Source organism: Pipistrellus kuhlii, unplaced genomic scaffold, assembly GCF_014108245.1.
Source record: "Pipistrellus kuhlii isolate mPipKuh1 unplaced genomic scaffold, mPipKuh1.p scaffold_m20_p_86, whole genome shotgun sequence".
Lineage (NCBI taxonomy): Eukaryota > Metazoa > Chordata > Mammalia > Chiroptera > Vespertilionidae > Pipistrellus > Pipistrellus kuhlii.
The window spans coordinates 267403-294277 of NW_023425591.1; the positions used below are offsets into that span (position 1 = coordinate 267403).

The 26875-nt window shown below is 53.0% G+C and overlaps 1 protein-coding gene across 4 annotated transcripts in view; it reads right to left on the reverse strand.

Annotated features, from left to right (window-relative positions):
- Positions 1 to 24139, reverse strand: part of PAXIP1 (PAX interacting protein 1) — a 35810-nt gene extending 11671 nt beyond the window's left edge. Inside the window, exons 1-8 of one of the 4 annotated variants that reach the window (XM_045577221.1) lie at positions 23949 to 24139; positions 20726 to 20860; positions 19070 to 19113; positions 17350 to 17413; positions 11064 to 11177; positions 8495 to 9103; positions 2395 to 3139; positions 1908 to 2002 (exon numbers count right to left, since the gene is read on the reverse strand). In XM_045577221.1, coding sequence (XP_045433177.1) covers positions 1908 to 2002; positions 2395 to 3139; positions 8495 to 9103; positions 11064 to 11177; positions 17350 to 17413; positions 19070 to 19113; positions 20726 to 20860; positions 23949 to 24029 — 1887 coding nt within the window. In that variant the 5' untranslated portion in view covers positions 24030 to 24139. Of the gene's footprint in view, positions 1 to 1907; positions 2003 to 2394; positions 3140 to 8467; positions 9104 to 11063; positions 11178 to 17349; positions 17414 to 19069; positions 19114 to 20725; positions 20861 to 23948 lie in introns of all 4 variants that reach the window. The other 3 variants (XM_045577220.1, XM_036425828.2, XM_045577222.1) reach the window with 3 other exon arrangements.
- Between the last annotated feature and the right edge of the window lie 2736 nt (positions 24140 to 26875).

Sequence of the window (26875 nt, forward strand, 5' to 3'; positions counted from 1 at the left end):
TGTACCGTGGCTGTGGTGGTTACGTGGTCCTCGGCTTTTGTTAAAACTCAAAGAGCTGCTGTATGCTAAGAGGGCTGCCCCACAGAACACTGTTTCACTTCCTATTTCTGAAATTTAGTTATTTTTTATATCAATTCACGTAGTTCAATAGGGCACGTGACAGAAAGCCTGTTTCCCCTGCACAGCCCCATGTCACACTGACAATGACCAATGCGCTCTAATAGGGCTTGTGCTGTATCCTGTGTCAGACGTCACCTGCCGATCGACCACCTATGCCCATCTCCTCACCGCCCACTCCCGAGCGGAGTCCCTCTGTGGCGCCGGGTTTCCCCCTGCAGCAGCTGCTGACGCCTTGCCCTCCCACTTGCCTCTTAGTTCCTCCTTCATGCCAACTCATCAAAGGTATGGGGATGGTTTTAAATATGTCCCCACTCGCTCTTTCCAACGTGGACCTGGTTCCCGCAGCCAGCGTGGAGCTGACCGTGGGACTCCTGATGAAGCGAGGACACCTGGCTCCGCCTCCGTCCAGGTGACAGCCAGGAGCAGCGTCATCTCCTCGCACCGTCCTCACTGGTGCTGTGCTCCTGTATCGCCATCCTGTCCTGTGTCCCCATCTGGCTAGTCTACCTGGGACCCCTTCCCACCCAGTCAGGCCCCATTCCCGGCTGCCCGTCTTCCTAAATCAAGCACGTGGGAGGTATGCTGTTTGACTGGGAGGTCTGAGTACACCTTATCCCACTGTCCCTTCGACTGGCCAACCTGCACTGCTCCAGACTGGAAACCGCCCGTCTCCTGGCAGCGCCCTCTGATCCCCCCACTCGGTCTGTCCAAAGCACTCCCTGCTTCACCTCCCACTGCTCCACAGCTTTCTCCTCTCCTTCATCTGGAGACACGCTCCCCAGTTGTGAGCTATATTTTTTAACCGTGTTCTTGCCCTCACCTCCAAGCTGCTCTTATTTCACAGTGGACCTCTCGGACAATCTTGGAAGCTTAAAACTTGTGTCGTAGCACGGGGATAAGAAGATGTGCCCTGGCCTTGGCAGCCCCTCCCCGCTCATCCCCCCTTTTCCTCCTGGAAGCCCACCCTGAGGACTGCACTTTCCTACGGCCGTCCCGTCCCTCCCTCTCTGCAGCTGTAGGCCTGCCTGTGCTGCTGCCCGCCCCCGCCGTGCCCCTCCCGCACCTCCTCTCGGGCTGTAAATGTGGCTCTCTGCAACCGCGTTCGTTTCCTCGCTGTTTGTTCATCAGCATCCCCTAGGTCCTGCCACATGCCTGGGACATGGCAGGGCCCAAGCACCCCATGCTTACGGGGAGCAAATGAAACATATTTCTGGAGCCACTTAACTCATCTTTCAAAAACTTTCAGCACAACTGATCTGTGGCCTCTTCTTTAAAGGCCACTGTCCAACACAATCAATGGGCTGCAGCCCAGCTTAGTAAGGCACATGAGAGGAAACCGTTTCCCACGCATAGCACCACGTCACACTGACAATGACCAATGCGCTCCAACACGTGCAACACATACAACACGCAGCACCCGCCGCGCCCAGAGCCAGGGTTTTCTAGCGCCCCTGCTGATGGAAGTGAGCAAGGCGGAGAGGCTGACAGGCCCTATCCCATGTCACCAAAACCTGACCTTCGTCCCACACCCCCCGTTACAGAGGCAAGTCTGCCCCTTAAGGTCCCAAAGTTGAAAAGACTCTAGGAGTGAGAAGGCCAGCAATCCCCTTACAGCTAAGCAAGCTGAAGCCCAGAAAGTAACCTGCCCGAGGCCGAGAATGCGAATGATAAAGCCCAAAACACACTGGGAGCACAGCAGGAGCTCTCAGTGAGGGCGGCCAGAGGAAGGACGCTGGGGAGGGAGCACCTTCTGGTGCAAAGCTCGCTTCTCCCAGGCACAGCCTCACCCTTTTCCAGGTGGCCAGCAGCTGTTTATCGGACATCTGCTCTGGGTAATCCGCAATGGCAAACACACACCCCAGCAAGAAGCCTTCTTCTGGAACTAGAATAGAATTGTACGGGAAAAACACAATTAAAGCCCAGGAACACGTCTGCACAGAAACGTAAGAAGCCCGTCTTGCTGAGTTCAACTTGAAACTGTGAAGTGCGTCTCGATGACCTGGACAGTTTACCCGGGCCCTGAACACTCTGAGGCAGTCCCAGGGGCAGCCTGGCACTCTAAGGACAAAACGTTCACGTGCGTTCTGACGTCTCGACTACAGAGACAGTGTGCCGCTCCACCACCAGCTCTATCTTTTGTCAGGGCCAAGGCACGACCCCATTTCGAGAGAATTATTTTGATGTGAATCCTTACCCACCCTCAAGCACTCTCCAAGCAATTATGCAAGTGCAAGACGGTCAGGAGAAAGAAAGAAACACATCGACATTACTAACTCTCCACTGCTGGGTCGTGTCCGAAGAGCGGCTGCTGGGACAGGTGCGGCTGCTGGGGCAGGTGCGGCTGCTGGGGCAGGTGCGGCTGCTGGGGCAGGTGAGGCTGCTGGGGCAGGTGAGGCTGTTGGGGCAGGTGAGGCTGTTGGGTTAGATGAGGCTGTTGGGGTAGATGCGGCTGCTGGGGCAGGTGAGGCTGTTGGGGCAGATGAGGCTGCTGGGGCAGGTGCGGCTGCTGGGGCAGGTGCGGCTGCTGGGGCTGCAGGGGTGGAGCCTGGTGCTGTGAAGCCTGGTGCTGTAGCACCTGCGGCGTCTGACTCAGGTGCTGTGCTGCGTGCGTCTGCATCTGCTGCTGGTGGTGCAGGCGCTGCAGCTGCTGCTGCTGTAACTGTGCCAGCTGTTGCTGCTGCAGCTGGTGCAGCTGGTGATGCAGAGCATGCTGCTGCTGCAGGGGCTGGAGCTGCTGCGGACGGTGAGGCTGCGGCTGTGGGAACTGGTGGGGAGGGCCTGGCTGGGGCTGCGGGAACGAGTGTGGCGGCTGCTGTGGGATCTGCGGCGGCTGCTGGAGCTGCATGATCTGCTGGGGCGGCAGGTGCAGGACGGGGTGCTGCGCCGGCTGCTGGGACAGCTGTGGCTCCTGAGGCACTTTCACTTGGCTGAAGAGCACTGCGTTGTTCGCGTGGCCCTGTTGGCTGTGATTCCCTTGCTGCTCCATGTGTTTTGTAGGAGCTGAAAGGGACTGTAAGATCTAGAAAACAAGAATAAGGCAAAGTCACCCACCGTTCCTGAAACATATAACCTCAACTAAGAATGACAATGTATTTATTTGCATGGCCCTTTAATAGTCACCTAACTGGCAACAAGCTGCAAACCAGTGGAAGTCTCAGGAACACAGCCTTTTCCTTTGTATTTATTAAAAAACAAACAAACAAACAAACACACATCATCAACTTCAATAAAGCAAATACCGTATTTTTCCTTGTATAAGACACACCCATATATAAGATGCCCCACCCCTTTCCAACCCAAAATTAAATCAATATTTTAAACATTTTGCTGGTTTTCCTCTTAAGGTCTTCCTTTTTGGCATCTTATGGAGTTAGTTATTCTTCCTGTTTTCTCCACTGTCTGATCATACCCTCAGTGGGAGGAGGTCCACATTGTCTCTCTGCAGCTCTATTTCCATGCTCTTTTGCATAGCTGATCACATTCAGTTTGAATTTTGCAGAGTAAGACAATCGTTTCCCAGTATTTACCTTTTTATCTTTTGACATCTGTATGGGCCCAGAACACTCTCCACCTCCAATTACAGCATCAGCTGACATCAGTAACAATAAGGCTTGTGATTGGAGGAAGCCTGTTTGACAAGGTCTGGGCAGCTGTGCACCCTCACGGCTCCCTCCTCGGCTGACTTCCATGTATAAGCCGCCCCTTAATTTTCAGTCTAACAATTTCAGGAAAGAAGTGTCTTATACAAGAAAAAAAATACGGTAAGTGAAGTAAGTCACCAAGAGCTAAAACCGAGTAAGTAAAGGAATAAGCCACAGAACTGAAGCTGACAACCTAAGCCCCACCTGGCAGATGTGTTTGCAGAGACCAGCCTGAGGGCAGCAAACACCAGACAGAGGGGAAGTGGTGCTCTGCCTGCTTCCTTCTCGGCCTGCCTGTGGCAGGCCGCCCCAGACCTTCCCACCAAGCAAGGCTCAGGCACCCCAGCCAGACTCAGCTCCCTCACACTCCTCCCCACATCACACCTCCTTCCCACAGCTACCGACAAAGAAGGGGTCCCGTGAAGAGTCAGACGTGAGGACACCTCCCCCGTGAGAGCACCGCATGAGCCTCCCCAGGGGCAGCCCCATCGGGATGCCAGCCTCTCACCTGCGGCCACTGCTCTGCGGGACAGAGAACACGGCAGCTTGTTTAATGGCCAGCCTTCCCCAACGCCCTGGAGCTCTGGGATGGCCGAATGCTCCTGACCAGAGGGAACCCCCAGGCCGAGCCACCCCCAGGCTGGGCCACCTCTCAGGTTCATGCTGCCTAGTACTGACAGGAGCCAGCTGAGGGCACAGGATACACCGGGGCGGGGGGAGGGGACTTGGGTAGGAGCGGCCCCCAGCCAGTGGCGGGCAGGTGACTGGTGTCCTCCCAGTGCCGAACAGAACGAAAGAAACACATCACTCATGGGCTGTCCCAATATGCTCAGCTTCTCGTGGTCAATGGGAACCAGTAACCGGAACGCCACGAAAATGACAACTGGTTTCAGCACGTATCTCCCACTTAACAGACTCCAAACATCAAGTTCTGTAACTTGCAAGGGTGGCAGCTCTGGATTTAGTGATGAGACCATTACATTTAAACCAGAAATAAGTCCGACTTCAGAGCGGGGACCTGTGTTTGGAAATCACCTCACTTGGTGCTTCAAACACGTCCCTGCCTGCCCAGCCAGTGGTGCTCAGTGGCTGAATGTCCACCTATGAACCAGGTGGTCAAGGTTCAATTCCCGGTCAGGGCACATGCCCGGGATGTGGGCTCCATCCCCAGTAAGGGGCATGCAGAAAGCAGCGGATCAATGACTCACTTTCATCATTGATGTTTCTATCTCTCCCTCGTCCTTTCTCCCTGAAATCAATTTAAAAATATTCAATAAAAAATAATTTCTGCTGAGCTCTCAACAGAGAACCATGAACAGGATGTAGAAGCAGGACCGCCGTCTCCTCCGTGTGCACAGGCATCACCGACACTCAGCCGTGACGGGCATGAGCAGCAGCGCCACGGGAAGGCATGCAGCGTGGAGGGACCCCCGCTGTGTCCCTGCAGATCAGCAGGAGTGCCCACACCACTGGTCAGGGCAGTGGCCACATCCTGGGGGTTTGTCGTTCTGCAGACTTTGGTACCTTGGAGGTTTTTATTTGGCACATGTGTTTCGCCCTCAGAAATGACACCCACGTTGGGTAACTGATGGTTAACAAGGAAATGAACACTGTCTGGCACAACGGAAAGGACTGAAACAGCGGGTTGCCACCCGCCACCGGCACCCCAGACCTAAGTGGGCCTTCGGAATGGAGCTTGTTAGGAGGGCCAGCTGGATGCCAGCGCCAGAGGCTGGTCCCTGCTCAGCTCGGACTTCCCAGAGCAGGACGGGCAGGTGGGGCCCACGAGGAGGGGCTGAGGAGGCTGGAGGTGAGAGCGAGCTCGGAGGGGGTGCAGAGGCGTTGGAGCGGGCACGGGTGGGCCAGGGGTGACAGACGCTGCTGAGCACACTCTGTACTCACAGATCCCATCCCCCACCCGACTCGGGCGGACACGCCAGTCCCGAGGAACCGAGGAAAGAAGATTTCACTGCTTGATATCACCTGCCACGCTGCCAACAATCTTAATAACGTCAAGAGCTTTCCGTAAGTAACTGCCAGTCTTTATTAAGTCACTTAATACAGAAGGCATTATGATACATGCCACATGGCTCCTCACCATTAAAAATGTGCAATTTAAACAGGATTTTGATGGTTAGCCATGTTTCCTCAACTCCTGATCCAATTTTATATTAAATATGTCTTGTATCTCTAACATGTCAGAAATTCATTTTCTTCACATCCAGCAGCAAAATGACCTAATATTTCTACATTGCTGAGAGACTCAACATTTCTGCCACTGGCGTCAGGTGATCAAACCCTCTCGCAGCCTGAACGGGTGCCCTTAGGGAAGGTACCCAGCCGGCGAGCCGACCCTTAACATCCTACCGCAGAGATGTGCCCAAACTCATCATTAAATGACACCTTTTTCTCTACGTCCAAATATAAATGTGGGGAACTTGGGACCCACCGCCTGTGAAATCACATTATCTGCTCAACTTCACAGCCTACGTCCCTTCTGAATCCCTCCCTGAAGGGTAGAAAGGGGCACTTAGCGCCAGGGGACCACACGCTCTCCCAGCTCCCACACCAGCCCTGAGGACACCCTCGGGCACATCCTGCACTGCTGGCCTCGGGACAAGTCCACTGGGACAAAAGGAGCCTCTCCAGCCCAGCCCCCAGCCTCCCCCCCATCACTCGTCCCCCACCCCCAGGCTGCCTCTGGCCACCACTCTGCTCTCCCCAAACCCCTGTGCCCAGTTGCTCCGGGGCTTTCCCAATGTCCCATGCCCTTCACTCCCAGCTCAGCCCATCGGGACAGTGGGCCCTACTCCTGTCCCCTAGCCGCTCACTCAGTCACCCTCCAGAGCCCAGGGCTCAGGCAGGTGCCCAGGTGGGATGGGATGGTGGGATGGGACAGCGGGCAGGAACAGACGGAGCATGGGAACCGCACCGCAGGAGCTCCGGGTCCGAAAGGGCAGCAGCTGCTCAGCCAGGAGGATGCCAACAGCCAGTGTACCGCCATGCAGCTCATCCCATTGCTGTCCAGACAGGCCCGGATGCCCCTCTTCAGGGAGAAGTTCATGATTTGGACAAATAAATAGCATTTCTTAAAAACTGTTTGGACCAAACTAAAGGTGTCAGGCAGAGTGTGACCTGCCAGCAAAGTCACCAAACCTCCAAAACTGCCAGTGGAACACACGAGCTCTGAACATACCTGCTCGCCTCCCAGCGCCCCGAGAATCACGCACTATCCATTGCTCACTGCTCAACCCCAGGGAGGGACGGAGGGAGGGAGGGAGGGAAAGGACATTTTTCAATGCATGTCTAACCAAGACAGACTTACAACCCACCCCCACTATCACAGTCGTGGCCCTGTGATTTCTAACAGGAAGCGTGTATCTGGCCACTAAACCAAGCCCAGGCCTCCTCAGGCACAGCGCACTCCTCACGTGGGCCAGTCAGACCCACACAGAACCCACGCACTCGCTCATGTCACCGAGTTCCAGTTTCCCTGACTTCCTTCTCTTACAACCCAGGGAACCATGGTCCTTCCATCCTCACAGGCGCGGGTCCTTGTGGGAATGCTCTCTCCTCGGGCTCCCGGGGCTGAAGCCCTGCTTACCCCTGACCACCACACCCGTAACAGCCTTCCTCCCAGGCTGTCAGTGTGGCCCCTTCCTGTCCCACACCCACACCCGTCGGAAGCCCTTCTGCTCAGAGCTGTCTGCTGTCTTCTGTCTTCACCTAAAACAAGAGCAGGGAATTGTCTCTTGTTCACCATTTGTCTCTGTGCTCACAGAAATGCAAGCAGGCCTGCTCTACCTCCCTGCTACCACCGTGTGAAACTGGAAAACATCTGCTCAAACTCTTAAGGTCCAGTCTGCACCAAGAAGCTCCGATCACAGAACTGAAGAGATGAAGGCCCTCCGAGGAGTGGATGGGAGGACGCTTACCCAGGGGAAGCTCATCACAAGCAAGTGGAGAGCAGCTGGCAGAGTGCCCCTTCTGAGTCCAGCTAACCTCAAGCCAAACACGAGGAGACCTTTCTGCAGGAGAGCGGGCACCTGAGCCTGGTCCTGTCAGCTGGGTGGCGCCTTCGCCTCCCCGCATGCCTGACACTGAAACACACACACACACACACACACACACACACACACACACCAGACTCAAGTTCTCACACAAGTACACGCTGCAAGTGTGTCAATTGTTCTGAAAAAGCAAACTAATAAATGACACTGCAACAGACTGAGATCCAATTAGAAAATCCCAGGTTTACATTCTTGTTTTAAAGGAGTGATTTATATAAGTCAGACAGTGAAAGACAAATACCGTATAATTTCACTTGTGTGGAATCTGAAGAACAAAACAAACATGGAGGGGTCAATGGGGGGTGGAAGGGGACTCTAATACCTTCCACAATAAAGTTAAGTTTTTAAAAAACAAATGATAACCTCAGACACCGAGAACAGACTAAAGGCTGCAGAGGGAGGGTCAGGGGTGGGAGGTGACGGACGAGAGGGACAGAATGGTGGTTGCGGACAGGCGCAGGGACAGTCACAGGAGTGCAGTCAGCAATGTGTGGTAACTGGGATGCCGGGGAGCAGGAATATCGGGGTACTAGGTAAAACACAGCCTGACCCTGTGCTGTGCACCGGAAGCCCATACAAAGTAACAGTAGAAGTAACTGTGGGTGAAAAAGTGAGTGAATGAACTTGAAGACTCACGTGGGCCACGCTGGACGGCCTGCTCACCTGCTGACCGTCGGCGCTGCCAGGGATGCTCCTCAGCGTCCGCACGGCGGGGCTCCAGGCGGCCAGCATGTCCGACCTCTCCGTGCCCTGGAGATTCGGTCCCGAGGTCATCAGGCCCCCACGGCTGTCGGGAGGCAGGATGCCCCCGGGGGCAGGCGGCACGTTGGCACACAGGTTGATCAGGCCGGGCTCCTTGCCCGTAGGCAGCCTGCGCTTCGCCGCCGACACCTGGGGGACCTCCGCGGGGGTCCAGTTCAGGTTTCTCTCTTGCTTCTCAGGGGACGAGTCTGAGGAATCGTCAAACATCAGCTCCCCCTTAGCTTTCTCAGGGTTTGACTTAGGAGAGAACTGCTGGTCCCTTGAAGGGGACCCTTCCTGAGAACTGACAGGGCTCGACTTGTCATCTGTACTGCCCTCGTTCGGGGAGCCGTGCTCCTCATGGTCTACTTCCTCCTCCTCCTCTTCCTCCTCCTCCTCCTCTTCATAAACGATTAGGCGCGGGTGATAAAATGCTTCATCCTTTTTGGTTTTCTCAGATATGCAATCCAGGACCCAGTCGGGGGTCACAATTTTGATATTTGCTCTCCGCAGGGCGCACTCGTACTTCTCCTAGGACAGAGAGCAGCACAGACAGCGGTCAGCAGCATCACAGCCCGCCCTGCACTCCCGCTCAGCACTGAGAGCCCCACTCCTCTCCCGCAGGGGCTGAGCCCCAGCAAACCCTGACTCGGCAACCAGAACAGTCTCATCCAAGACTGTGTTTATTATAAAGGGTGTTTTAGATACAAGGCAGAGCTAGGAATCCTACGGACACTGTCATGAAGGAAATGAATGTCTGCCATCTAATCTAGTGTCACTGGCACAAGCCCATGACTGCGGGGCTGTCTGCAGGACACCAGGATCCGGAACATTCGGCTCACTGTTCTCCAGTGCTTCGCGAGCTCACCATCTGAGTCCCAGAGGATGCAGGGCTCTGCCTGATGAGAAGGCAGCGCCCCCAGTGCTGAGCAGCACAGGCAGGATTATACGGGGTCTAAGAGGGCAGGGCATCAGACTGCAGTCAGAGGCAAACCCCGGCTGAGGAGCCCGTGGGGGCGGGGGCAGCAGAGGGCTCTCCGACTGGCCAGGTGCACAATGACCAGAGGACAGAGGAAGGAAGTGGACATTTAAACAAGAGCAATGTGCCCAGTCTTTAAAGACACAGTTAACTAGCATCTCACCTGCCTGCTTCTAAAGACAAAAATAAAGTGATTTGGCCAAAACCGGTTTGGCTCAGTGGATAGAGCGTCAGTCTGCGGACTGAAAGGTCCCAGGTTCGATTCCAGTCAAGGGCATGTACATTGGTTGTGGGGACATTCCTGGTGGGAGGGGTGCAAGAGGCAGCTGATCGATGTCTCTCTCTCATCGATGTTTCTAACTCTATATCTCTCTCCCTTTCTCTCCATAAAAAATCAATAAAATATATTTTAAAAAATAAAGTGATTTATTCTAAGCTAAAAATCATTCTAATACAAAAAGAATCCCCCACTATTTAACCAAAGCATGCTTTCCTCTTAAATTTTTACATAAAATACAAGTTTTTACTTAGATTTTAAGATTCATATGTTGAATTTTCACAGAAAAGGTTTCTTCTTGGATTGTGTGGCTGGTGTCCAGTTCCTTTTCTCACAGGACACTGGCAGGCCACAAACGGTGCAGAGGTGACAGGGACCCCTGCGCTCCGGGCTCTGCGTCCTGCGGAGGCACTCGGATGAATCACGGAGGCATAGGACTGAGGAAGGGTGGTGTGTGACTGGTCTGCTAGGAACCCTGCACTGGATTCTCGGCCACACGCCGCCGTGCCCGGAGGACAGGTGTGAGTTCCACAGCAGAGCAGCACTGGGGTCAGTGTGCCGGCTCCCAGGGAGGGGGCCCAGCAGGTCGCAGGCGTCCTCGCCAGGCTCTCTTTAAAGGGCCAGGCCGGGCAAGTCTGCATTCCCACAAGTCCCCAAGGAGGCCACTGCTGCGGACGTGGGGTGACCTGGGGCCCCACCAGAGTTTAGGGATGAGAACCCTGTGCTTTCCAAGATAAACACAGCCTCACATCTTCTCGATCATATTCGAAAAATCATTAAATGTGTGCTGGTAATTACATTGAGACAATTACACTTGTCACATTTTAAAAACTGTGACAAGGACTAAAATACAGGGTGTCCCCCAAAAAATGTACACACACTCAGGCTGCCAATTATAATTCCAATGGGTTATTCTGAAAAGAAAGAGACATCAATTGAGAGCTACCAGCTGTTTTGGGGGACACCCTGTACATATTTTCACAAATGGCAATGAACTTACATTTTATTGGACTTGAAAGGAAACTCCAGAGATTCAAAACACTTTCCTATTTGCTCCCTGAAATAACCCAAATTTCTTTGTAAGCAGAAGTCACATCTGGCTCCAAATGAAACTTACAATCCCCTCACCTCCTTTGTGGAATAAAGCTGGGCATAAACAACGTAAGCTAACCGAGTCAGCGCTGATGAGGGAGGCTGAGGGGACACAGAAAGGCACACGTACAGGAAGCGCTTACCCCCTTCGGCTCTGGCACGACCAGGTGGGTGCACCTCTTGTTGAGGCTCAGCTGGCAGGCCCCCCCGTAGAAGGTCAGCAGGGCCCACAGGGCGCTCCTGTCTTCAGGTGACACCTGGGGAATCCGAAACAGGGCTCGTGTCACACATTTGGTCTTGGCATGTCTGTTTACATGGTGACAAATAACAGCTCCGCTTTATCTACATTTCTCCCTTAAGTGAAATAACCCGACAAGCTTTTTGCTATTTGTTCTTGGTGGTAAGAAGCTGCAGTCCTACATCACAGTTTTACAGACATCACTTTGTCTGCCTTGTCACCAAATGAATAAGAAAACACTAGTCCGCATCCCACCATCTGAGTCACTTGCAAAGCATTTAAATAAGAGCAGTGTCAACATCATATTCAAGACGCTCCTCAGACACAACGGGTAACAAAAGCTAATTATGAAATGGATAAAATAAAGACACAAACACAGTGGTTTGCAAACACAGGGGAAACATGAATTCTATTTAGCACAGAAAGAGAAACAAGACCAGCCTCAGAGACAGAGCCATGCTTCTGTGGGGGAAGCAGGCTCAGGCTCGAGGCTGGTGCTGTGAACAGGCCCCGCGGACAACAGGCAGCTCCCTTCCCTGCCTGCCACCATGCACCAGCACCCGAGCGCTGCCTGTGGGCCCCTAACCCTCCCGGCCGAGAGAAGCAGGTAAGGAAACAAAGTCACAAAAGCTGGCAGCCGATAATCAGCCAATAATCGGAAAAGCTGGCTCTGACGCCCCGTCTGTCTGAGCCCAGACAACCTTTTTCCACTGCTCTGTGGGCTTCTTTCTCTAAGGGCAGTTACTGCCAAAAATAATCTTTAAAAATTAAAACTTCAGAGTCTGAAAGACAAACGTTTAAGAAAAATAAAGGTGTTGGTATTAATTCTAAAGTATCACTGACCACTTCAACCTTTTCTAGATAATTTGTTATAAATTGAGGATTATCGCCAAAACCGGTTTGGCTCAGTGGACAGAGCTTCAACCTGCGGACTGAAAGGTCCCAGGTTCGATTCCGGTCAAGGGCATGTACCTTGGTTGTGGGCACATCCCCAGTAGGGGGTGTGCAGGAGGCAGCTGATCCATGTTCTCTCTCATCGATATTTCTAGCTCTCTATCCCTCTCTCTTCCTCTCTGTAAAAAAATCAATAAAATATATATTTTTTTAAAAGAATAAATTGAAGATTACGATTAAGAATTCCGAACTGTCTCAAATTAATTTTTAAAAAGTATTGGTAAACTGCATTTTTTCCTTTTAATTGTTATTACTTAGCTTGACAAAAATCTAATATTCTATATTTACTCTCATCCATTTTACAAATAAGTCTAGAAATTATTTTACACTCCACACTGCTCTGTGAATATGCCAAGAACTCATCAATTTTATAGAACCATTCTTTTGCATCTGTTTAATTTAGTAAACCAATGTGACATTTCAGAAAATTGGATAAAAAGATTATTTTCATTAGAGGTTCTCACAAAAACATCTTGGAGAGTAAGATTTAATTATATGACAACAGAGGTTACTCCTGAATCATTACATAATCTTTATTAAGTAAAATTAAAAACATAACCTAGATGTGCCTTTACTACAAAGTCTGGGTCACACATGGCCTCGTGAGGTATTACTTCTGTTGTGTGAAAGCAGTAATTCTAACCCCTGCCCTGCTTGGCCCTCGTCCTGTGCCTGGCCTCGCGTGGCCTCGCAGGAAGCAGTGGCATGCTGGGAAAGGGCCGTGGGAGGAGGGAGACTGCTCAGACACGGCCTCAGAAACCACCCTGTCAATGGGACAAGCCCGGTGAGCAACCTCTCCAGCCAGAGTTACAGCGAAAGGACCTCAAGCCCCACGGCGCATTCACACATCTGAGCATTCACACATCTGAGTCCGCGTGCTTGTAACGAAGAAGGCTTTCTTTTCCCACCAAAATGTTCACACTAGCGGGAACGGATTATGGGGACATTTTTATTTCTTACACTTTTCTGAATTTTCCAAATTTTATAACTGGGGAAAAGTACTTTTATTTTTAAAGCAACTTTCTAAACTCAAATCTACCATCGCCACTAATGAAGCTGGGTGTCTGCTCAGTGCCTTCCGGCTACAATTCAAAAAAGGTGAACACGTGTCTCCGGCCCTTCCTGACCTGTCTGGCTGCAAGGGCCTCTTCCTCTTGGTACCGCCCCCCCACCACTCTCACCCCTCTCACCCCTGGAGGAGGTGCTCGGCCCCACAGCAAGCTGCTCACAGGAACCCACGTGCTTATCTACCCCCGCCCCCCCCAGCCACTAAGCTTAAAGCAGAGGATGCTGACTCACCTGCAGCCCTGAACTAGTAAGTGCTGCCCTTCCCAGCTTCTCCCTGAGCTCACACCTCAAATGCTTCCTGGCTCTAGCCCATGAAAGCTCCTTGCCAGCCATGATTACCAACTAGAATCCACTTATTAGAGGCCTTGGTGTCTTTCACAGGACCGAGGACAGTGAGGCCATGGGCAGGCAGTCTGATCCAGAATGAAAGGGCTTTTATTTTCTGTCTCCAGATTTAAACCACGGCCCTGACCAGGCTCCCCACCTGTCTAGGCCTCTTCCCGGAAACCTACCCAGCACCCGACAACAGACCTCAGCCTGCACCAGCACCCCAACTTCCACTGCTCAGTACCCTTCCCTGCTGTCCCCAGAGAGCGCGGGAGGACTCCAATCGAGCTTAGCTGTACAAGCCCCGAGCCGCCAGCACAGTCCTTCACAGAGGTGCAGCCCTCCTGGTTCCAAGAGGAGCAGACAGCAGGGTCTCTCCTCGTGCAGACCCAGACCATGCCACACCTGACACTGGCACATGTTACACGCGGTGCGAGTTCACAGGTCTGCACCCTTGACTCACTGAGCGAGGGAATCTCTCATTCGCTTGGCTCCTGGGCACTGCTCCTGTCCCAAAGGAAGTTGGCAACCAGCTGCATGAGCTTAACACAGCTCAAAACTGGGTTTTCCGCCACCTTGGACACCAGTCCCAGCATGCTTTTCACCAGCACTTCTTCACACCGACGACCAGCAGCCAGAGCCTCTACCCCTCCCCTCATGTGTGCCATCTCCCTGCACTTGGGCACAGGTCTCCATCACTGGCCCAATGCATACTGGGAAGTTAGTCACTCACCATAAGTGAGAAACTGAGAACACAGTAGTATCCCAGAGGTCCTGACATGGAGCCTGGACTCCGATTGCATTTGCTCAGAAGATTTAAAATCCTGTCCAAGGTCTTGCTAAATTCACCTTGTCCACCCCAGACCCAGCCACACCCCAGAATGCACCTCGGACCTCGATACTCGCAGCAGCTGGGCCACTCCCCAGACCCCCGGCCCGGGGCAATGACATTGTGCACCTAGGAGACCGAGGCCAGCTTCCCATGGCCCCCCCCAACACCGCCATTACCACACCTTTGTCTTCTCAGCCCAGAACAGAGGTCTACTTAGACCCCCAGCCTGGACTAGGCCCCCGAGGCCATCGGCAGCCCTGGGTCACTGTCTGGGGCCGCAGGATAACTGTCTGCTGCCAATGAACACTCCTCGCCTTTACCTGGGCGCTGTTTCCCAGCAAAAAAAGCAAAGTCAGTATGTCTGACTCACTTTGGCTCCCCAAAATCCTATCCTCCTCCTCCAGCTCCTCTGTGCTAGCCCAGCTCGGCTGCTGTCATCTGCCCTCTACGCCCCTCTGTGGGAGGCAGTAAAAATGGCCCGCCGTTCCTCCAGGTGTGTACAGCGTTTCACACCGGCTTCCTCCCCTGCCCTCAGAACCCAGCTCCTGCTTCACACCCAGCAGCCATGGACCACCAACCAGAGCACTGGAGAGGGGGCGGGGGTTCTGACCCTGGTTTTAGGAGGAAGCACCTCCCACAGGGTAGGCGCAGCCTCTCCCGTACCTGAGGCCCCACCTGGCTCCATGGTCAGTGCCTCAGTGTGGTCAGTGCCTCAGTGCGGCGTCTCCACCCACAGGGCTGAGCCCAATCCAAACCTTTGTCTGGTCTAAAGACTGGACTGGTCCCTCCCATAAACTCCCATCCTTCCCCGCCTCAGTCAGCTAACAGCCCCAGACCAGTGTCATCTACAAGATTTCAGGGGTTTGATTTTGTTTGCTTGTCCTGTGCTTTCCAAATGTCCTAGGAAACATTTGTAATCCAAAATGAAACATAACGCAGCCCCCTCCGCCAGCTCCTTCACCAGGTTCGGACTCGGACCCCTGACTCAGGCCCATTCCCACACACCCTGCACAGGCTGCCAGGCCTCGCTGCCCCTCCCACCTGCTCTATTTGGGAAGCCCTCTCCCTGCCCCACTTTTACTCCAATTCTGCCCATTCTTTCAGGCCCACTCAATCTGACATCCTCCACCAAGGGTCCTAACTGGAGTCTAACTGCTGCCTCCTTTTGAGCTCAGAGGTCAGCACCTGTGCCACCTGACCCGGGACTCAGGCACAGATGTTTACACCCACAGCCACCCTCCATGTCATGTGTATCTATAACCTAAAACCCTGAGCAACTGTTCAACCGTTAGACTGTCTGGCCTAGACTGTCTGACCGGAGGCTATGATGTGCACTGATCACCAGGGGACAGATGCTCAAAGCAGGAACTGCCTCCTGGTGGTCAGTGCACTCCCACAGGGGAGCGCCACTCAGCTGATCAAGGGGCACCGGAAGCCAGCCGGGCTCGGGGCTGGTGAGCACGGCTGAGCAGTGCAAGCCTCTCCTGCCTCTGCTTGCACTACCGAGCAGAGCGGCGGCAGGACGAGCAGGAGCAGTGTGGCGCCCGGCCCAGGCTTGGGATCAAGCTCCTCCGGCACTACTACATCCCTCGAGGGATCTCAGACTGCTGTTTCGGGCATGGCCTGCGGGGATCTGGCCGAAACTGGCAGTACTACATCCCCCGAGGGGTCCTGGACTGCAGGAGGGCACAGGCCAAGCCGAGGGACCCCACTGGTGAATGAATCCATGCACTGGGCCTCTAGTTATGTAATAATCCACTACATACATGACCTTCGTTAAATGCAGCTATTAAGTTTTTCCTCTCAAGACTAAAAATGTTCTCTAGCACTCAACTAATAATGACTACATAATAATTGTGTAATTCTAACGACCTTTGCTTCTTTATTTTCCCAAGTCAGCCTTGCTAAACCCACATTACTGTGGCCTGGCCCCTGACATCCTAGTCTCCCTGCCCAGCCTCTTCCTCCCACTTTCTCATTCAGTTCGAGCCTCGGGACAGTGGGCTCTGAAGCTCTGAACCCAGAAATCCAGGCAAGACAAATACAACTACATGTGAAATGCACATTTTAGCCAGAGAACATTGTATTTATGCATGATGAGCGATATTAAAAATTTTTTCACTTTTAAGTTTTCTGATGTTTATTCTAAATCTGGAACATACAGAGAAGTATAAGGAAATAACAAAAAGTACATGTGACCACAGTAACTATCATTAAAGGGCTTTCATTTAAAAATCACCATGTAAATATGCATCTATAGCACTAATGTGAAAAACATTAAGATGCAAATACCAATAAAATTCCTATTCCTGGGGGGAAAAAAAGTCAAATTTTCAAGGATGTGTATTAAGTGGATGCAACAAAAACAAAACTAAGGGATTTTATAATCTTCCAGAGCTTCCAGAATTTACAAGATACAAACAAAACCATAATAACCATAATTAAGCTTACTTATTGCTTAGATGGCTGAGATCGTTGCAATGAAATTATGGCCAATAACCTATCAATTTCAAGATAAATATTACTGGTTCCATAATCCTCTATTAAAAAGGCATTTTTTAAAAAGCAAGACTACAATCTAAATTTATTTTCATCTCACCTAACATCCTGACGTACCCTCTCTCAAAGGCTTGTCCCAAGATGGGACTAAACACTTTCCCCAAAACACTGAGGCCCAGATCACGGAACGGGATCATGAGCACACACAGAAGGGCAACGTGCCCAGGCACTGTGCACTGACTAGTAATTCGAGATAAATTTCTCTATGTAATTTTAAATAAGTTTAATAGCAAGTTGATTTTTTTATAATCATCTTTTATAGCTAGAAGGTGTTTTCTGCTGGGGGTTGAGAGGACAGAATACAATAGAAAACATTAATTATTCCTTCTCTCATCACCCACATCTGGAAATGAAGCATGACTGTCTACACTGCTGTGCCCCACGGAGCACGCAGCTCAGCAACGCTTGTGCACAAACACGATAACACGAGAGTGACCGCGGGTGTGCTCACCTGGGACAGGCAGGCTATGACTCCAAAAAAGGTCTGGCAGGACTCGGGAGAAAATCCGTTGACTCTGATGGAGAGTTAAGATTCCAATGCAATGAGAGCAGTGCCACCTGCAGTGCACGTGCACGCACACTCACACTCACTCACCCACCACAGGAAGACACAGACCGAAGGTGACCCGAGCACAGGGGACTGGGAGAGGAGGCGACAGCACAGAGAGCAGAGGTTTGCTGTGAGGGCGCTCCCAAAGCCAGTGAGCAAGCGCCTGGCCCGAGAGCCAGCACACGCGTGCCCATGCCCATACACAGGGCAGAGCGGCTTCTCAGAGCAAGTCCAGTCTCGAGTGTTATCCCTGTCGCTGTGCAGCAATAAAGGCCTCATGAAAGGGCCTGAGCTACACTTCTGTGAGAACAGGTCGGACCCGAGCTTCAGCTCCCCCTTTGCTAACACTAGAGCCAGCAACGCTCTTCTAAAGCTGACTTTAAAATTCACTCACAATCCTGCCTCAAGAGCGTCTGTGAGCCAGCAGGACACAGCTGTCCCTGCGCAGGCTCTGGGCTCAGATGCCCACAGCCAGCCTGGCCTGAGCTCACACGCCTCTTCTGAAGACTGTGGAGTTCCTGAAATCCTGCCCTACAGGAGAAAGTTCCCCTATCGAGCTGGGTGAACACAGAGAACTGTCAGACTGGAAACCTACTCACTGTGACGTCTCCTCCCCAGGCACACCGAGAACCGCTAACCCGAGCCTGCAGCGAGCAGGGCCCTGTACACCCCAACCCCGTGCCGCCAGCCCTATCGCCGTACTCCTGCCTTCACTGAGCCCCTCGGCTGGCCAACACTTGGCAAAGCAGGAACAAGGGAAAGCTGGAAGATGTGGTCCGAGAGACCCGCGTGCCCTCAGACCCTGGAGCTTCTCCGGGATGGCAAGTGGTGGCTGGAGGATGGCCTTCTGAGTGAGGAGGGTGCCCGACCCATGCAGCACTAACTTCTCATCTGCAGAGGTACCCCCACTCCCAGTCTGTTTTCTGTGTTCATAAAAACACCCCCTCCCCCAAATACAACCAAAACCCATTTCCTTTATCTCTCTCTTTTTAAAATTCTTCACTCAGTTGTTTTTGTTTTGTTATTGATTTCAGAGAGAAAGGGAGAGGGAGATAGAAACATCAATGATGAAAGAGAATCATTGATCAGCTGCCTCCTGCACATCCCCTACTGGGGGATCAAGCCTGCAACCCAGGCACATGGCCTGGACTGGAATCGAACCCAGGATCTTTCAGTCCGCAGGCCGACACACTATCCACTAAGCCAAGCCAGCTGGGGCTCCTTTAACTCTTTACAATGGGCCGGACTTGCTCAAGTTCTGCATATCATCCAAGAACTGAGTATAAAGGGATACTACCTGTTTATTTGAGGTCCCTGTAAATACTTAATGCAATGAGATGCTCGCTGTCAGCACCAATCCAACAGAAATAAAGGCGTCTGCAGGAACAGCCTGGCCCACAGCAGAAGAGAGGGGGCCGCAGGACGTCACCTCCGTCCCGGCCCTAAAGTGTTAACAGCGTTACTGGAGCCTGAAGCTGTGTCCACTCGACCGCTCACCTTTGCCACACGTCAGGACACAGGATGGACACAACACAGTTCACAGTGGAACCCACTTCTCACCCAGCAATTCCCACATCAGGCGTCAATGCTCTCACCCCTTCTCTTCCCCCAAAAAGGATACGGCAGGAGCACTCCACACTGCACAGACAGAACCACCCAGGACGGCTGCAAAAGAAAACAGGACTCAATCAAAGGGTGTTTCAACTTACAAAGTGGCACACTCTACCAGTGTCTCCTAGGCACTAAGGCTCGGTTATAACTGACCACGAAGCACCCACACTGCGGCGATGGTGTTCACGTAGCAGGAACACCAGGGTCAAAGGCTCGCTGTGAGTGCCCAAGGAGAAAGCTTAAAATTATGTATAAAAATTTAATTCCACGCGTTACTGCTTGAAACTGTCCTGCCAACTGAGGACCCCTGCCTCCTATCCAACCTGTCCTGGCCCCTCCTAAGTCCTTCTTGATCCTGATCAAATAAGGTGAGAACTGTGAAGCCAAATAGACATGATGTCAGTACACTGTACAAGATAACTTTTTATAAATTCTAAAACTCAGGTTAATTATAAAACCGTAAGTCAATCACTACCTTTGGGGGGTACTTCATATATTTTTAAATTATGTTACCTTTTATTTTTTATATTTAATTTTAAGAAGTACATGAATCACTATACTGATAGCTCTGCTTCACGAAATCACTAAGTAAAAATCCAGTGATGCCCGGTTTAGCCTGCCGACTCTAGGACTTCACCAGCTGACACACGCACACACTCCCGCATCAGCTCCCACGCTGTTTACTGAGATTCTCCTGGGTGCACAGACGGTGCAGGCACCAGCCACAACACCAACACGGAAGTGCAATCTTCTCATCGGCAGCATCCTCGCTAATGCTCTGCACTGTGTCTGTCCTACCTTAAAAGAACTTTGGAGTCCAGCTGGCCTGGCTCAGTGGTTGAGTGTCAACCTGTGAGCCTGGAGGACAGTCAGAGCACATGTCCAGGTTGTGGGCTCGATTCCCAGTAGGGGGTGTGCAGGAGGCAGCCGATCAATGATTCTCTCTCATCATTGATGTTTCTCTCTCTCTCTCCCTCACTCTCTGAAATCAATAAAAAAAATTTTTTTTTTTAAAAAGAACTTTGGAAAGGTAAGTTCCCCTCATCCTTTTTTAGGTAACGCCAACAACCTTTCAGCGTAAGTTTATCTTCTGCAGACAGAGTGCAGGAACATGAACCATTTTATGAAATGGAGACTGGCTCTAAGAAAGCACGTAGCTAGCGTATCTTCACATCAGCTGACTCTATCAAACTCTCGGACTTCAGCTAAGCTGGAACAGGAACTACATCGGCGACCCTGCTCTGACCCTCTTGCATTCAGAACGCCTTCGTATGAGCTGGGCATTCTCAGCAGCAGCACCCAGGGCGCCTCAGGTCTGCTCAGACCCAGTTTCTAGGAATTCCTCTGATGTGTCCTGAGGCTGCTCAGAGCCATGGGGCAATGCAGGGTACCAGGACTTCGTGGGCAATGGTGGACAGGGGAGAGGGACAACTGTGAAGGGGTGTCCTCAGGCTGCAGGAAGGGCCGCGGAAGAAAGCCGACTCTCTGGAAAGGACTCCTTTCGACACAGTCTGCGGTCACAGTCACAGGGATCTGCAGGTGGCGGCCTGCCTGCTTCCTCCAGCCTGGGTGTCGCTGGGCCCAATGCACACATACATTACAAACCATGGGGTGTTACCTACATACAAATCTCACTCCAGGGTATTACAAAATATTTGCTACTGACCTTCACAACAGGTAAATCAAAGACTTCCCGGGCCTCCCCGACCTCCGGGTTGTCCCCGTCCTCAGAAATGATGTGCGAGGCCAGTGCGTTGTAGGACACTTCCTTAGCTTTCCCAGCCTTCAGAAGCTGAATAACCTTTAAAGAAACCACACACATTAAAACTCCACATTGCACTCTTGGTGTACAAATTAGCCTGAACATGAACATTCTAAATTAAAAACACACCTTGTTCTCCATACACCCCTTGTACTCTGTCATAGTCAATGAAACATTAGGGGACAATGAAAAGCAGTAACTCTTGGTTCACTGACAAGTGAGCAGGGAGGTACTCTGAGCAGGTGCCACAGGTGTCAGCGCTGAAGACAGAGGACTGACAGACACCAAGCGCACAACCCCGTGTGCCCGAGATCTGGTCTGGCTTGGCAATGGGTGTTCACCGCCAAAGGCAAAGGCCCGGGAAGGGACACAGCAGGTCCCTGACCGGACACTGCAGGACGCGAACTCTGGTTTCTGTCCCTGGGCCTGTGCTAAACCTGGCTTTGTGACATGTCCTTTTGCTGCAGGTCCAAGAACCTACTGACGAAGCTGAGGACTCACTGGACATGAGCGGAATCCTTGTGAATGTAAAACAATTAACGAGGCAAGGACAATGCTGCGCTGTGGGGAGAGCCATGTTCTCATGGGTCAGGGAGCACAAATGCACTGCACACACGTTCTTCAGTGCTACGCAACTTTATTCTCAGGGAAGGCAGGAGGGCTGGGAGCAGGTAAGTCATGATCAGATTTTCTAGAAAGATTGACAGTCAGTTCAAAGAATGGACTGGGTTGGCTCCAGGATGGGCCAGGTGACCTGGGAGGAGTGGCTGCAATAACCAGGTGACGGGGCAGGCACATGACCTAAGGAAGGGGGAGGAAGAGACCTGTGAGAGAACTAGCAGGACATACTGACTGGTGACTGCAAGGGGTGTAGGCACAGGAGGAAAGGATGAAGTGCTGGGAAGCACAGACCAGCACAGAGGGCGAGCACACAGGCGGGTGGGAACCGGAAAAGAAGGAAGTTTAGATTAGTGAGATGGCAGCCAGAGCTCCTGAGTTTACCCAGGAGAGGGACAACCTCTTTAGGACGTTCCCGCCCATCCACAGGACTGGAACAGATGCCAGTATTTGTCTCACGAATGAGAGCACCATGGTCACCAGACACAAACCAGCTCACTTTCCTTCTCCCCTGACCTCCAAGCATCTTCAGCTTCACATGCGCTCAGCTCGTCTCACGGAAAATGCCTCCATCGGCTCCGAATCCTACTGCCTTTTCTAAGAGTCTGGAAACTTCACCCTCTCCCCGCGGCCTACAAAGTTCCAAGTGGCCACGTCGTGTGTACATGCACATGCACAGACACAGCCCCTGCCCTGGCCCTTCGCTGCTGCCTTGCCATGTCTCATCTCTTGAAACAATAGGCAGCCTTTTGGGTTTCACACCCTCACTGCTGCCCAGCATCTGCCAACAGCCTCACTGCCGACGCCTGCAGGCCCAAGGGACTCTGAAGATGCCCAAGCCACCAGCCTGTCCCGTCTCCACACTGCCCACCACGGCCTGCAGGCACCTCTGCCCCTCTGCTCAGGGTCCACCCATCAGCCGGCGTCTCCCAAACACACGGATGCCTCCTCTCCTGGCACATGTCCCACCGAACCTGAGTGAAGGACCCATGGAAAGGACGTACTCGGGAGCATTTCAGTGGTGCCTTCCCCTAGGCACCCCTGCACCCAGCACCCTATGCTAACACCCTCAGGTGTGCCACCCGCCCTTGCCACCCATAAGACCCATCTTTCTGTTACACCCAGACCCAGTGCCATGCCTGACGTGCACTGATGTTCAATGCGTCAACTTTCTGAGTCCGTACTTATAGGACCCAGAGAATCAGGTGATCCAGCTCTATACTTTTTAGAAAGTAAACTGTTGCAGATCCAAGTGGTTTGTGAAAACTTTAAGCACTTAGATTTGACTTAACACTGTTGAGCAAATATGGTTCAACATAAGTTGCTCCAAGTTTTAAGTAGCATGGGGTTCAAGTCCTAAATGAGATGGGGGGTGAAAGAAAGGGGAGTTACCAGCACTGGAAAAAGCTAACATCCTCACAGGCTCACATAATCACGCTGGGTGCAGAGCCCGTTTATGTTTACATTCAAAGCTAGAGTCTCTTCACCCTAAAGGGGCAGGGAAGTATCACCTGGGGACACCCTGGGGAGTCTGGTTAATAGGACACCAAGCACAAACCTCCAGAATGCCAACCACGGCGCCTTCCACACCTTTCCTTCTACACCAGCCTTCGCTAACCCCCGTCTGTACTCCTCCCGCTCCCACGCCTTCCTCCCGGCTGGGCACTCACTGGGGATGAGATCCTGGGCCACACAACTGCATAATGAAAGGGAGAAGAAGATTAACCGGAAGAGGTTATTCAACTAAGACTGGCTCCCACTGCATTTAAACGGATGTATCACTGAGAAAAAGCTTAGGAAAAGCCTCAATAACCTTTCGCACGAGGCCACACTAGAAAGTTTTAAAGGGTGAATGTGGATGGTGCTAAGTGGGTCTTTTCTACATTTACTCTATAACTCACCCAATACCCAATTAGGAAAACCCAGAAATCCAAATTCGCTGGTGAAGCGAGCGCTTCTCGGGTGCGCACAGATGACAGCTGGGCGGCTGCCACCCCGGCCGGGCCAGCTAGCAGCCCCTCGCGCGGGAGCCGACACCGCAGCCGGCACAGCAGGCACCTGTCCCGATCCGGCCTGGAAAGAGGGGCCGTGCGCTTCCGGAGGCGGCCGCGGGGTCGGGCCCGGGGCTTACAGCCACACGGCCGGACGCCCGGCCACGCCAGGCGGAGGACGGTCAGCTCGGCAAGCTGCGCTAGGCCGAGCTAGGACTCGGGGACACTGAGCAACAGGAACTCAGGGGCCGACCCACCCACGTGCTCTGCCCTCTTCGGTCTGGCTTGCCCCAGGGTCCCGCAGCCGCCCCGAGCCCTCCGGGGTCCCGCAGCCGCCCCCGGCCCCCTCTTGCCTCCCCGGGCGCCCGCCCCAGGCCTGCTCGGCGCCGGGCGGCCCAGCCTCCGCGCGGCCGGGCCGGCGGGGACCGGGCGGTGGGGTCCCGACTTTCCTCGTCCGAGCGCGCGCCCGCGGCGGGGACGGGGCGGGCCGGAGACGCGCGGCGGGGGCGGCGCGGTACCTGCGGGTCGATGTCGCCCACCGCGTAGTACTTGACCTCCCTGAACAAGTCCTCGGGAACTTGCGGCGCCTGGTCCGCCATGGTCGCGGCGGCTCCCGCCCGGGGCCCGCGGGGCAAAGTGCCCTACGGGTCGGCCCGGCCCGGTGCTGTGAGTCCGGCCCGCTCCCCCGCCCCCCGCGCCCCGCCCCGCCCGCGCCGAACGACCCAAGCGCGGGAGCCTCGCTCGCGCTGCGGGACGCACCATCCGCGGGATGCCGGGGGGAACGCCGAGGGCGGGCAGGCAGCCGGCACCGCCCGGCGCCTCCGCTGCGGCCCGCGGGCCCCGGGATTCGGCTCGAGCGCAGCCCGCTCCAGAAACAAGGGCTGTTATGGCTGCCGCTCCCTCACGAGAGGGCGGGGGGCACGCGGGGAAACGAGCGCCCCCCACGCGCGGCCGGAGTGGGCCGGCCCTGGAGAGAGGGCACGCTGCCCCTCCCGGCAGCACGCGCGGCCCCTGGGCGGGGCGTGCGCACGGCGGGGGACGGGGCGGGGCGAGAGGCGGGGGCGGGGCCGCGGCGGGGGCGGGGCGAAGGCCGGCGGCCGCGGATCTCGGAGCTTCGGCGTTTCAGCACCGTGCACCGAGCAGCTGAGCTTCGTCGGTGGCCGCACGCTCGGACTCCCGGGGGGACGTCTCGCACCTGCGGCCGAGGAGGGCCGGTCCTGGCCGGGAGCGGGACAAGTCGGGTCCCCGCCGCTGACCGAGGTGCCAGCTTCCCTGGCCCAGCCGTTGGGCGTCTCCCCGCCGGGACCGCGCTGTGGGCCGAGCCCGCTCCGCTCCCCGCGGAGCCACTGACGACGCGGCGGTGACGCGGTCCCGCTCTGACGTCATCCTGTCGCCGGAGAGGACGGAGAGGCGCCCGCACCCTCCATCCTATCCGGGTCCCCGCGTCCTGGGGCCTCCCTCCCCGCCTGGGCCCGAGGCGCCTGAGCACGGGTCCGAGGGAGCCCTTCTTCCCCAGCTGCCCTAGGCTTCACCCCCTGCTGCGCTTACCTGCTAAGCAGGAGGATGTTTTTAAGTAACTGTCAGTGAAACTTTTTATAAAAATCTTCCCCGCCCGGCAGCGGCGTGCTCAGAGGCTCAGCGTGGGCCTAGGAGCCCGGAGGTCACGGCTGGACCCCGGTCAGGGCACCTGCCGGGGTGCGGCTAGATCCCTGTGTGCGGCGTGCAGCAGGCAGCGTTAATGAGTCTCATCACTGATGTTTCTCCCTCCCTCTCTGAAGTCAATAAAAATATGTTTTTAAGAAAAAGGAAAATAATATTCCAAGAGAGTTACTATGGCACTCTCATGGCATTAATTCATTATCATTATCAGTCTGTGATCACGCAGAAGTTCCGAGAGCAAAGGTGGTGTGTGTGGTGGTTCAGCCATCTGGGTGCACTGGCCCTTCACCAGGTGAGGGAGGCTGTGATCGCCCTTTCCGTTGTGTGTGGAAGGAGTGGTTTTGTATCGGCCGAAAGTGAGCCTTTAATTACAGTTATGTCTTATTCTAATTTTTTGTCTTTTGTACAGTGTAAAAAAGCATTGTTCAAAAGCTAACACATTTCTTCTAAAGATAGTTAAAATATTGAGTGCATGCCTGAATAAGAATTGACTGTCCTTCCTTTGAATACACAAGAATATATTTGGTATTAACCATTGTAATATTTCACATTCAGTGTTTAAAAACGGCTGTAATAAATTTGTTCTTTAAAAAAAACCAACAACATGCTTTTATTGATTTTCTTGGAGAGAGGAAGGGAGAGGGAGAGAAACATTGATGAAACAGAAGCATCAATCAGCTGCCTCCTACTCACCCACCATGTGCCCTGAGTCGAACCTGAGATCTCTTGGTGCACCAGTTTCCACCTGTCCTACTGAGTCACATCCGCCAGGACAAATTAGTTCTAAATACAGAACTGAAATTAGTTGGCCTGTGTCAGAGCACTTGTTTAGCCCTTTGCTTCCTTGGTTAAACATGAACTAAGCATGTAAGTTTATATTAAAAACTTCTTAAAACAGACCTCAACTGGTATTTTGTTAGTTAAAAAGAAACTCATAACTTACAGCAGGACAAATTCACCCTGCTGTGACTTCTGATAACTCAGTAAAGCAGATTCTGGGGCAAGAAATCTGCTGTCTAATCTCATCAATCCAGTGGTCTCCGTGGTTAGAGCGTCAGCCTGCGAACTGAAGGGTCTTGGGTTCGATTCCCTATCAATGGCATATACCTACATTGCAGGAGTGGGAGGCAACCAATTGATGTCTCTCTCACATGGCTATTTCTCTCCTTTCCTCTCTCTCCCCCTCCCTCCCCTCCACTCTTTCTGAATATCAATGGAAAACAATACTCTCGGGTGAGAATTAATAAAAAATAAGATAAAATTTCATCAACTTGTCACTGTCAGAAAGCCCCATTGAACTGGGCAGGGATGGTGTGGAACATGGTTGCCTCCCGGCACCGCACCAGGAAGGCCTGGGGCAGATTCACACCAAGAAAACATTCCATAGGGTTATGGTACACAGCAACTTTGCCAGAGATGAAAAATAAGCACATTAAAGTGAAGAATTCCATGTGCAGAATGGGTGTTCTGAGGAAGCCTGCTCAGAACATCATGACATGAATTACCCACTCACCAGGAGGCTTAAAGATGGCAATTCGGTATTTTATATCACACCACAACTCATAAAGATCATTGTCAGCACAGGTCCACATCTGTTATCTGAACTGCCTTTCACAGCGTTACAGGAAAAAGTACCACACTGAGACTGCTGTATATGACTCGCGAATAAGTCGGTGTTTCTCATCAATGATGTTTTAGAAGTTGACCCAAGTTAGGGTAATAATAGTATCAGTTCATTAAATAGAAGCTCTGCGTTTCTTTAACTTTGATGCTTATACTACCAAAT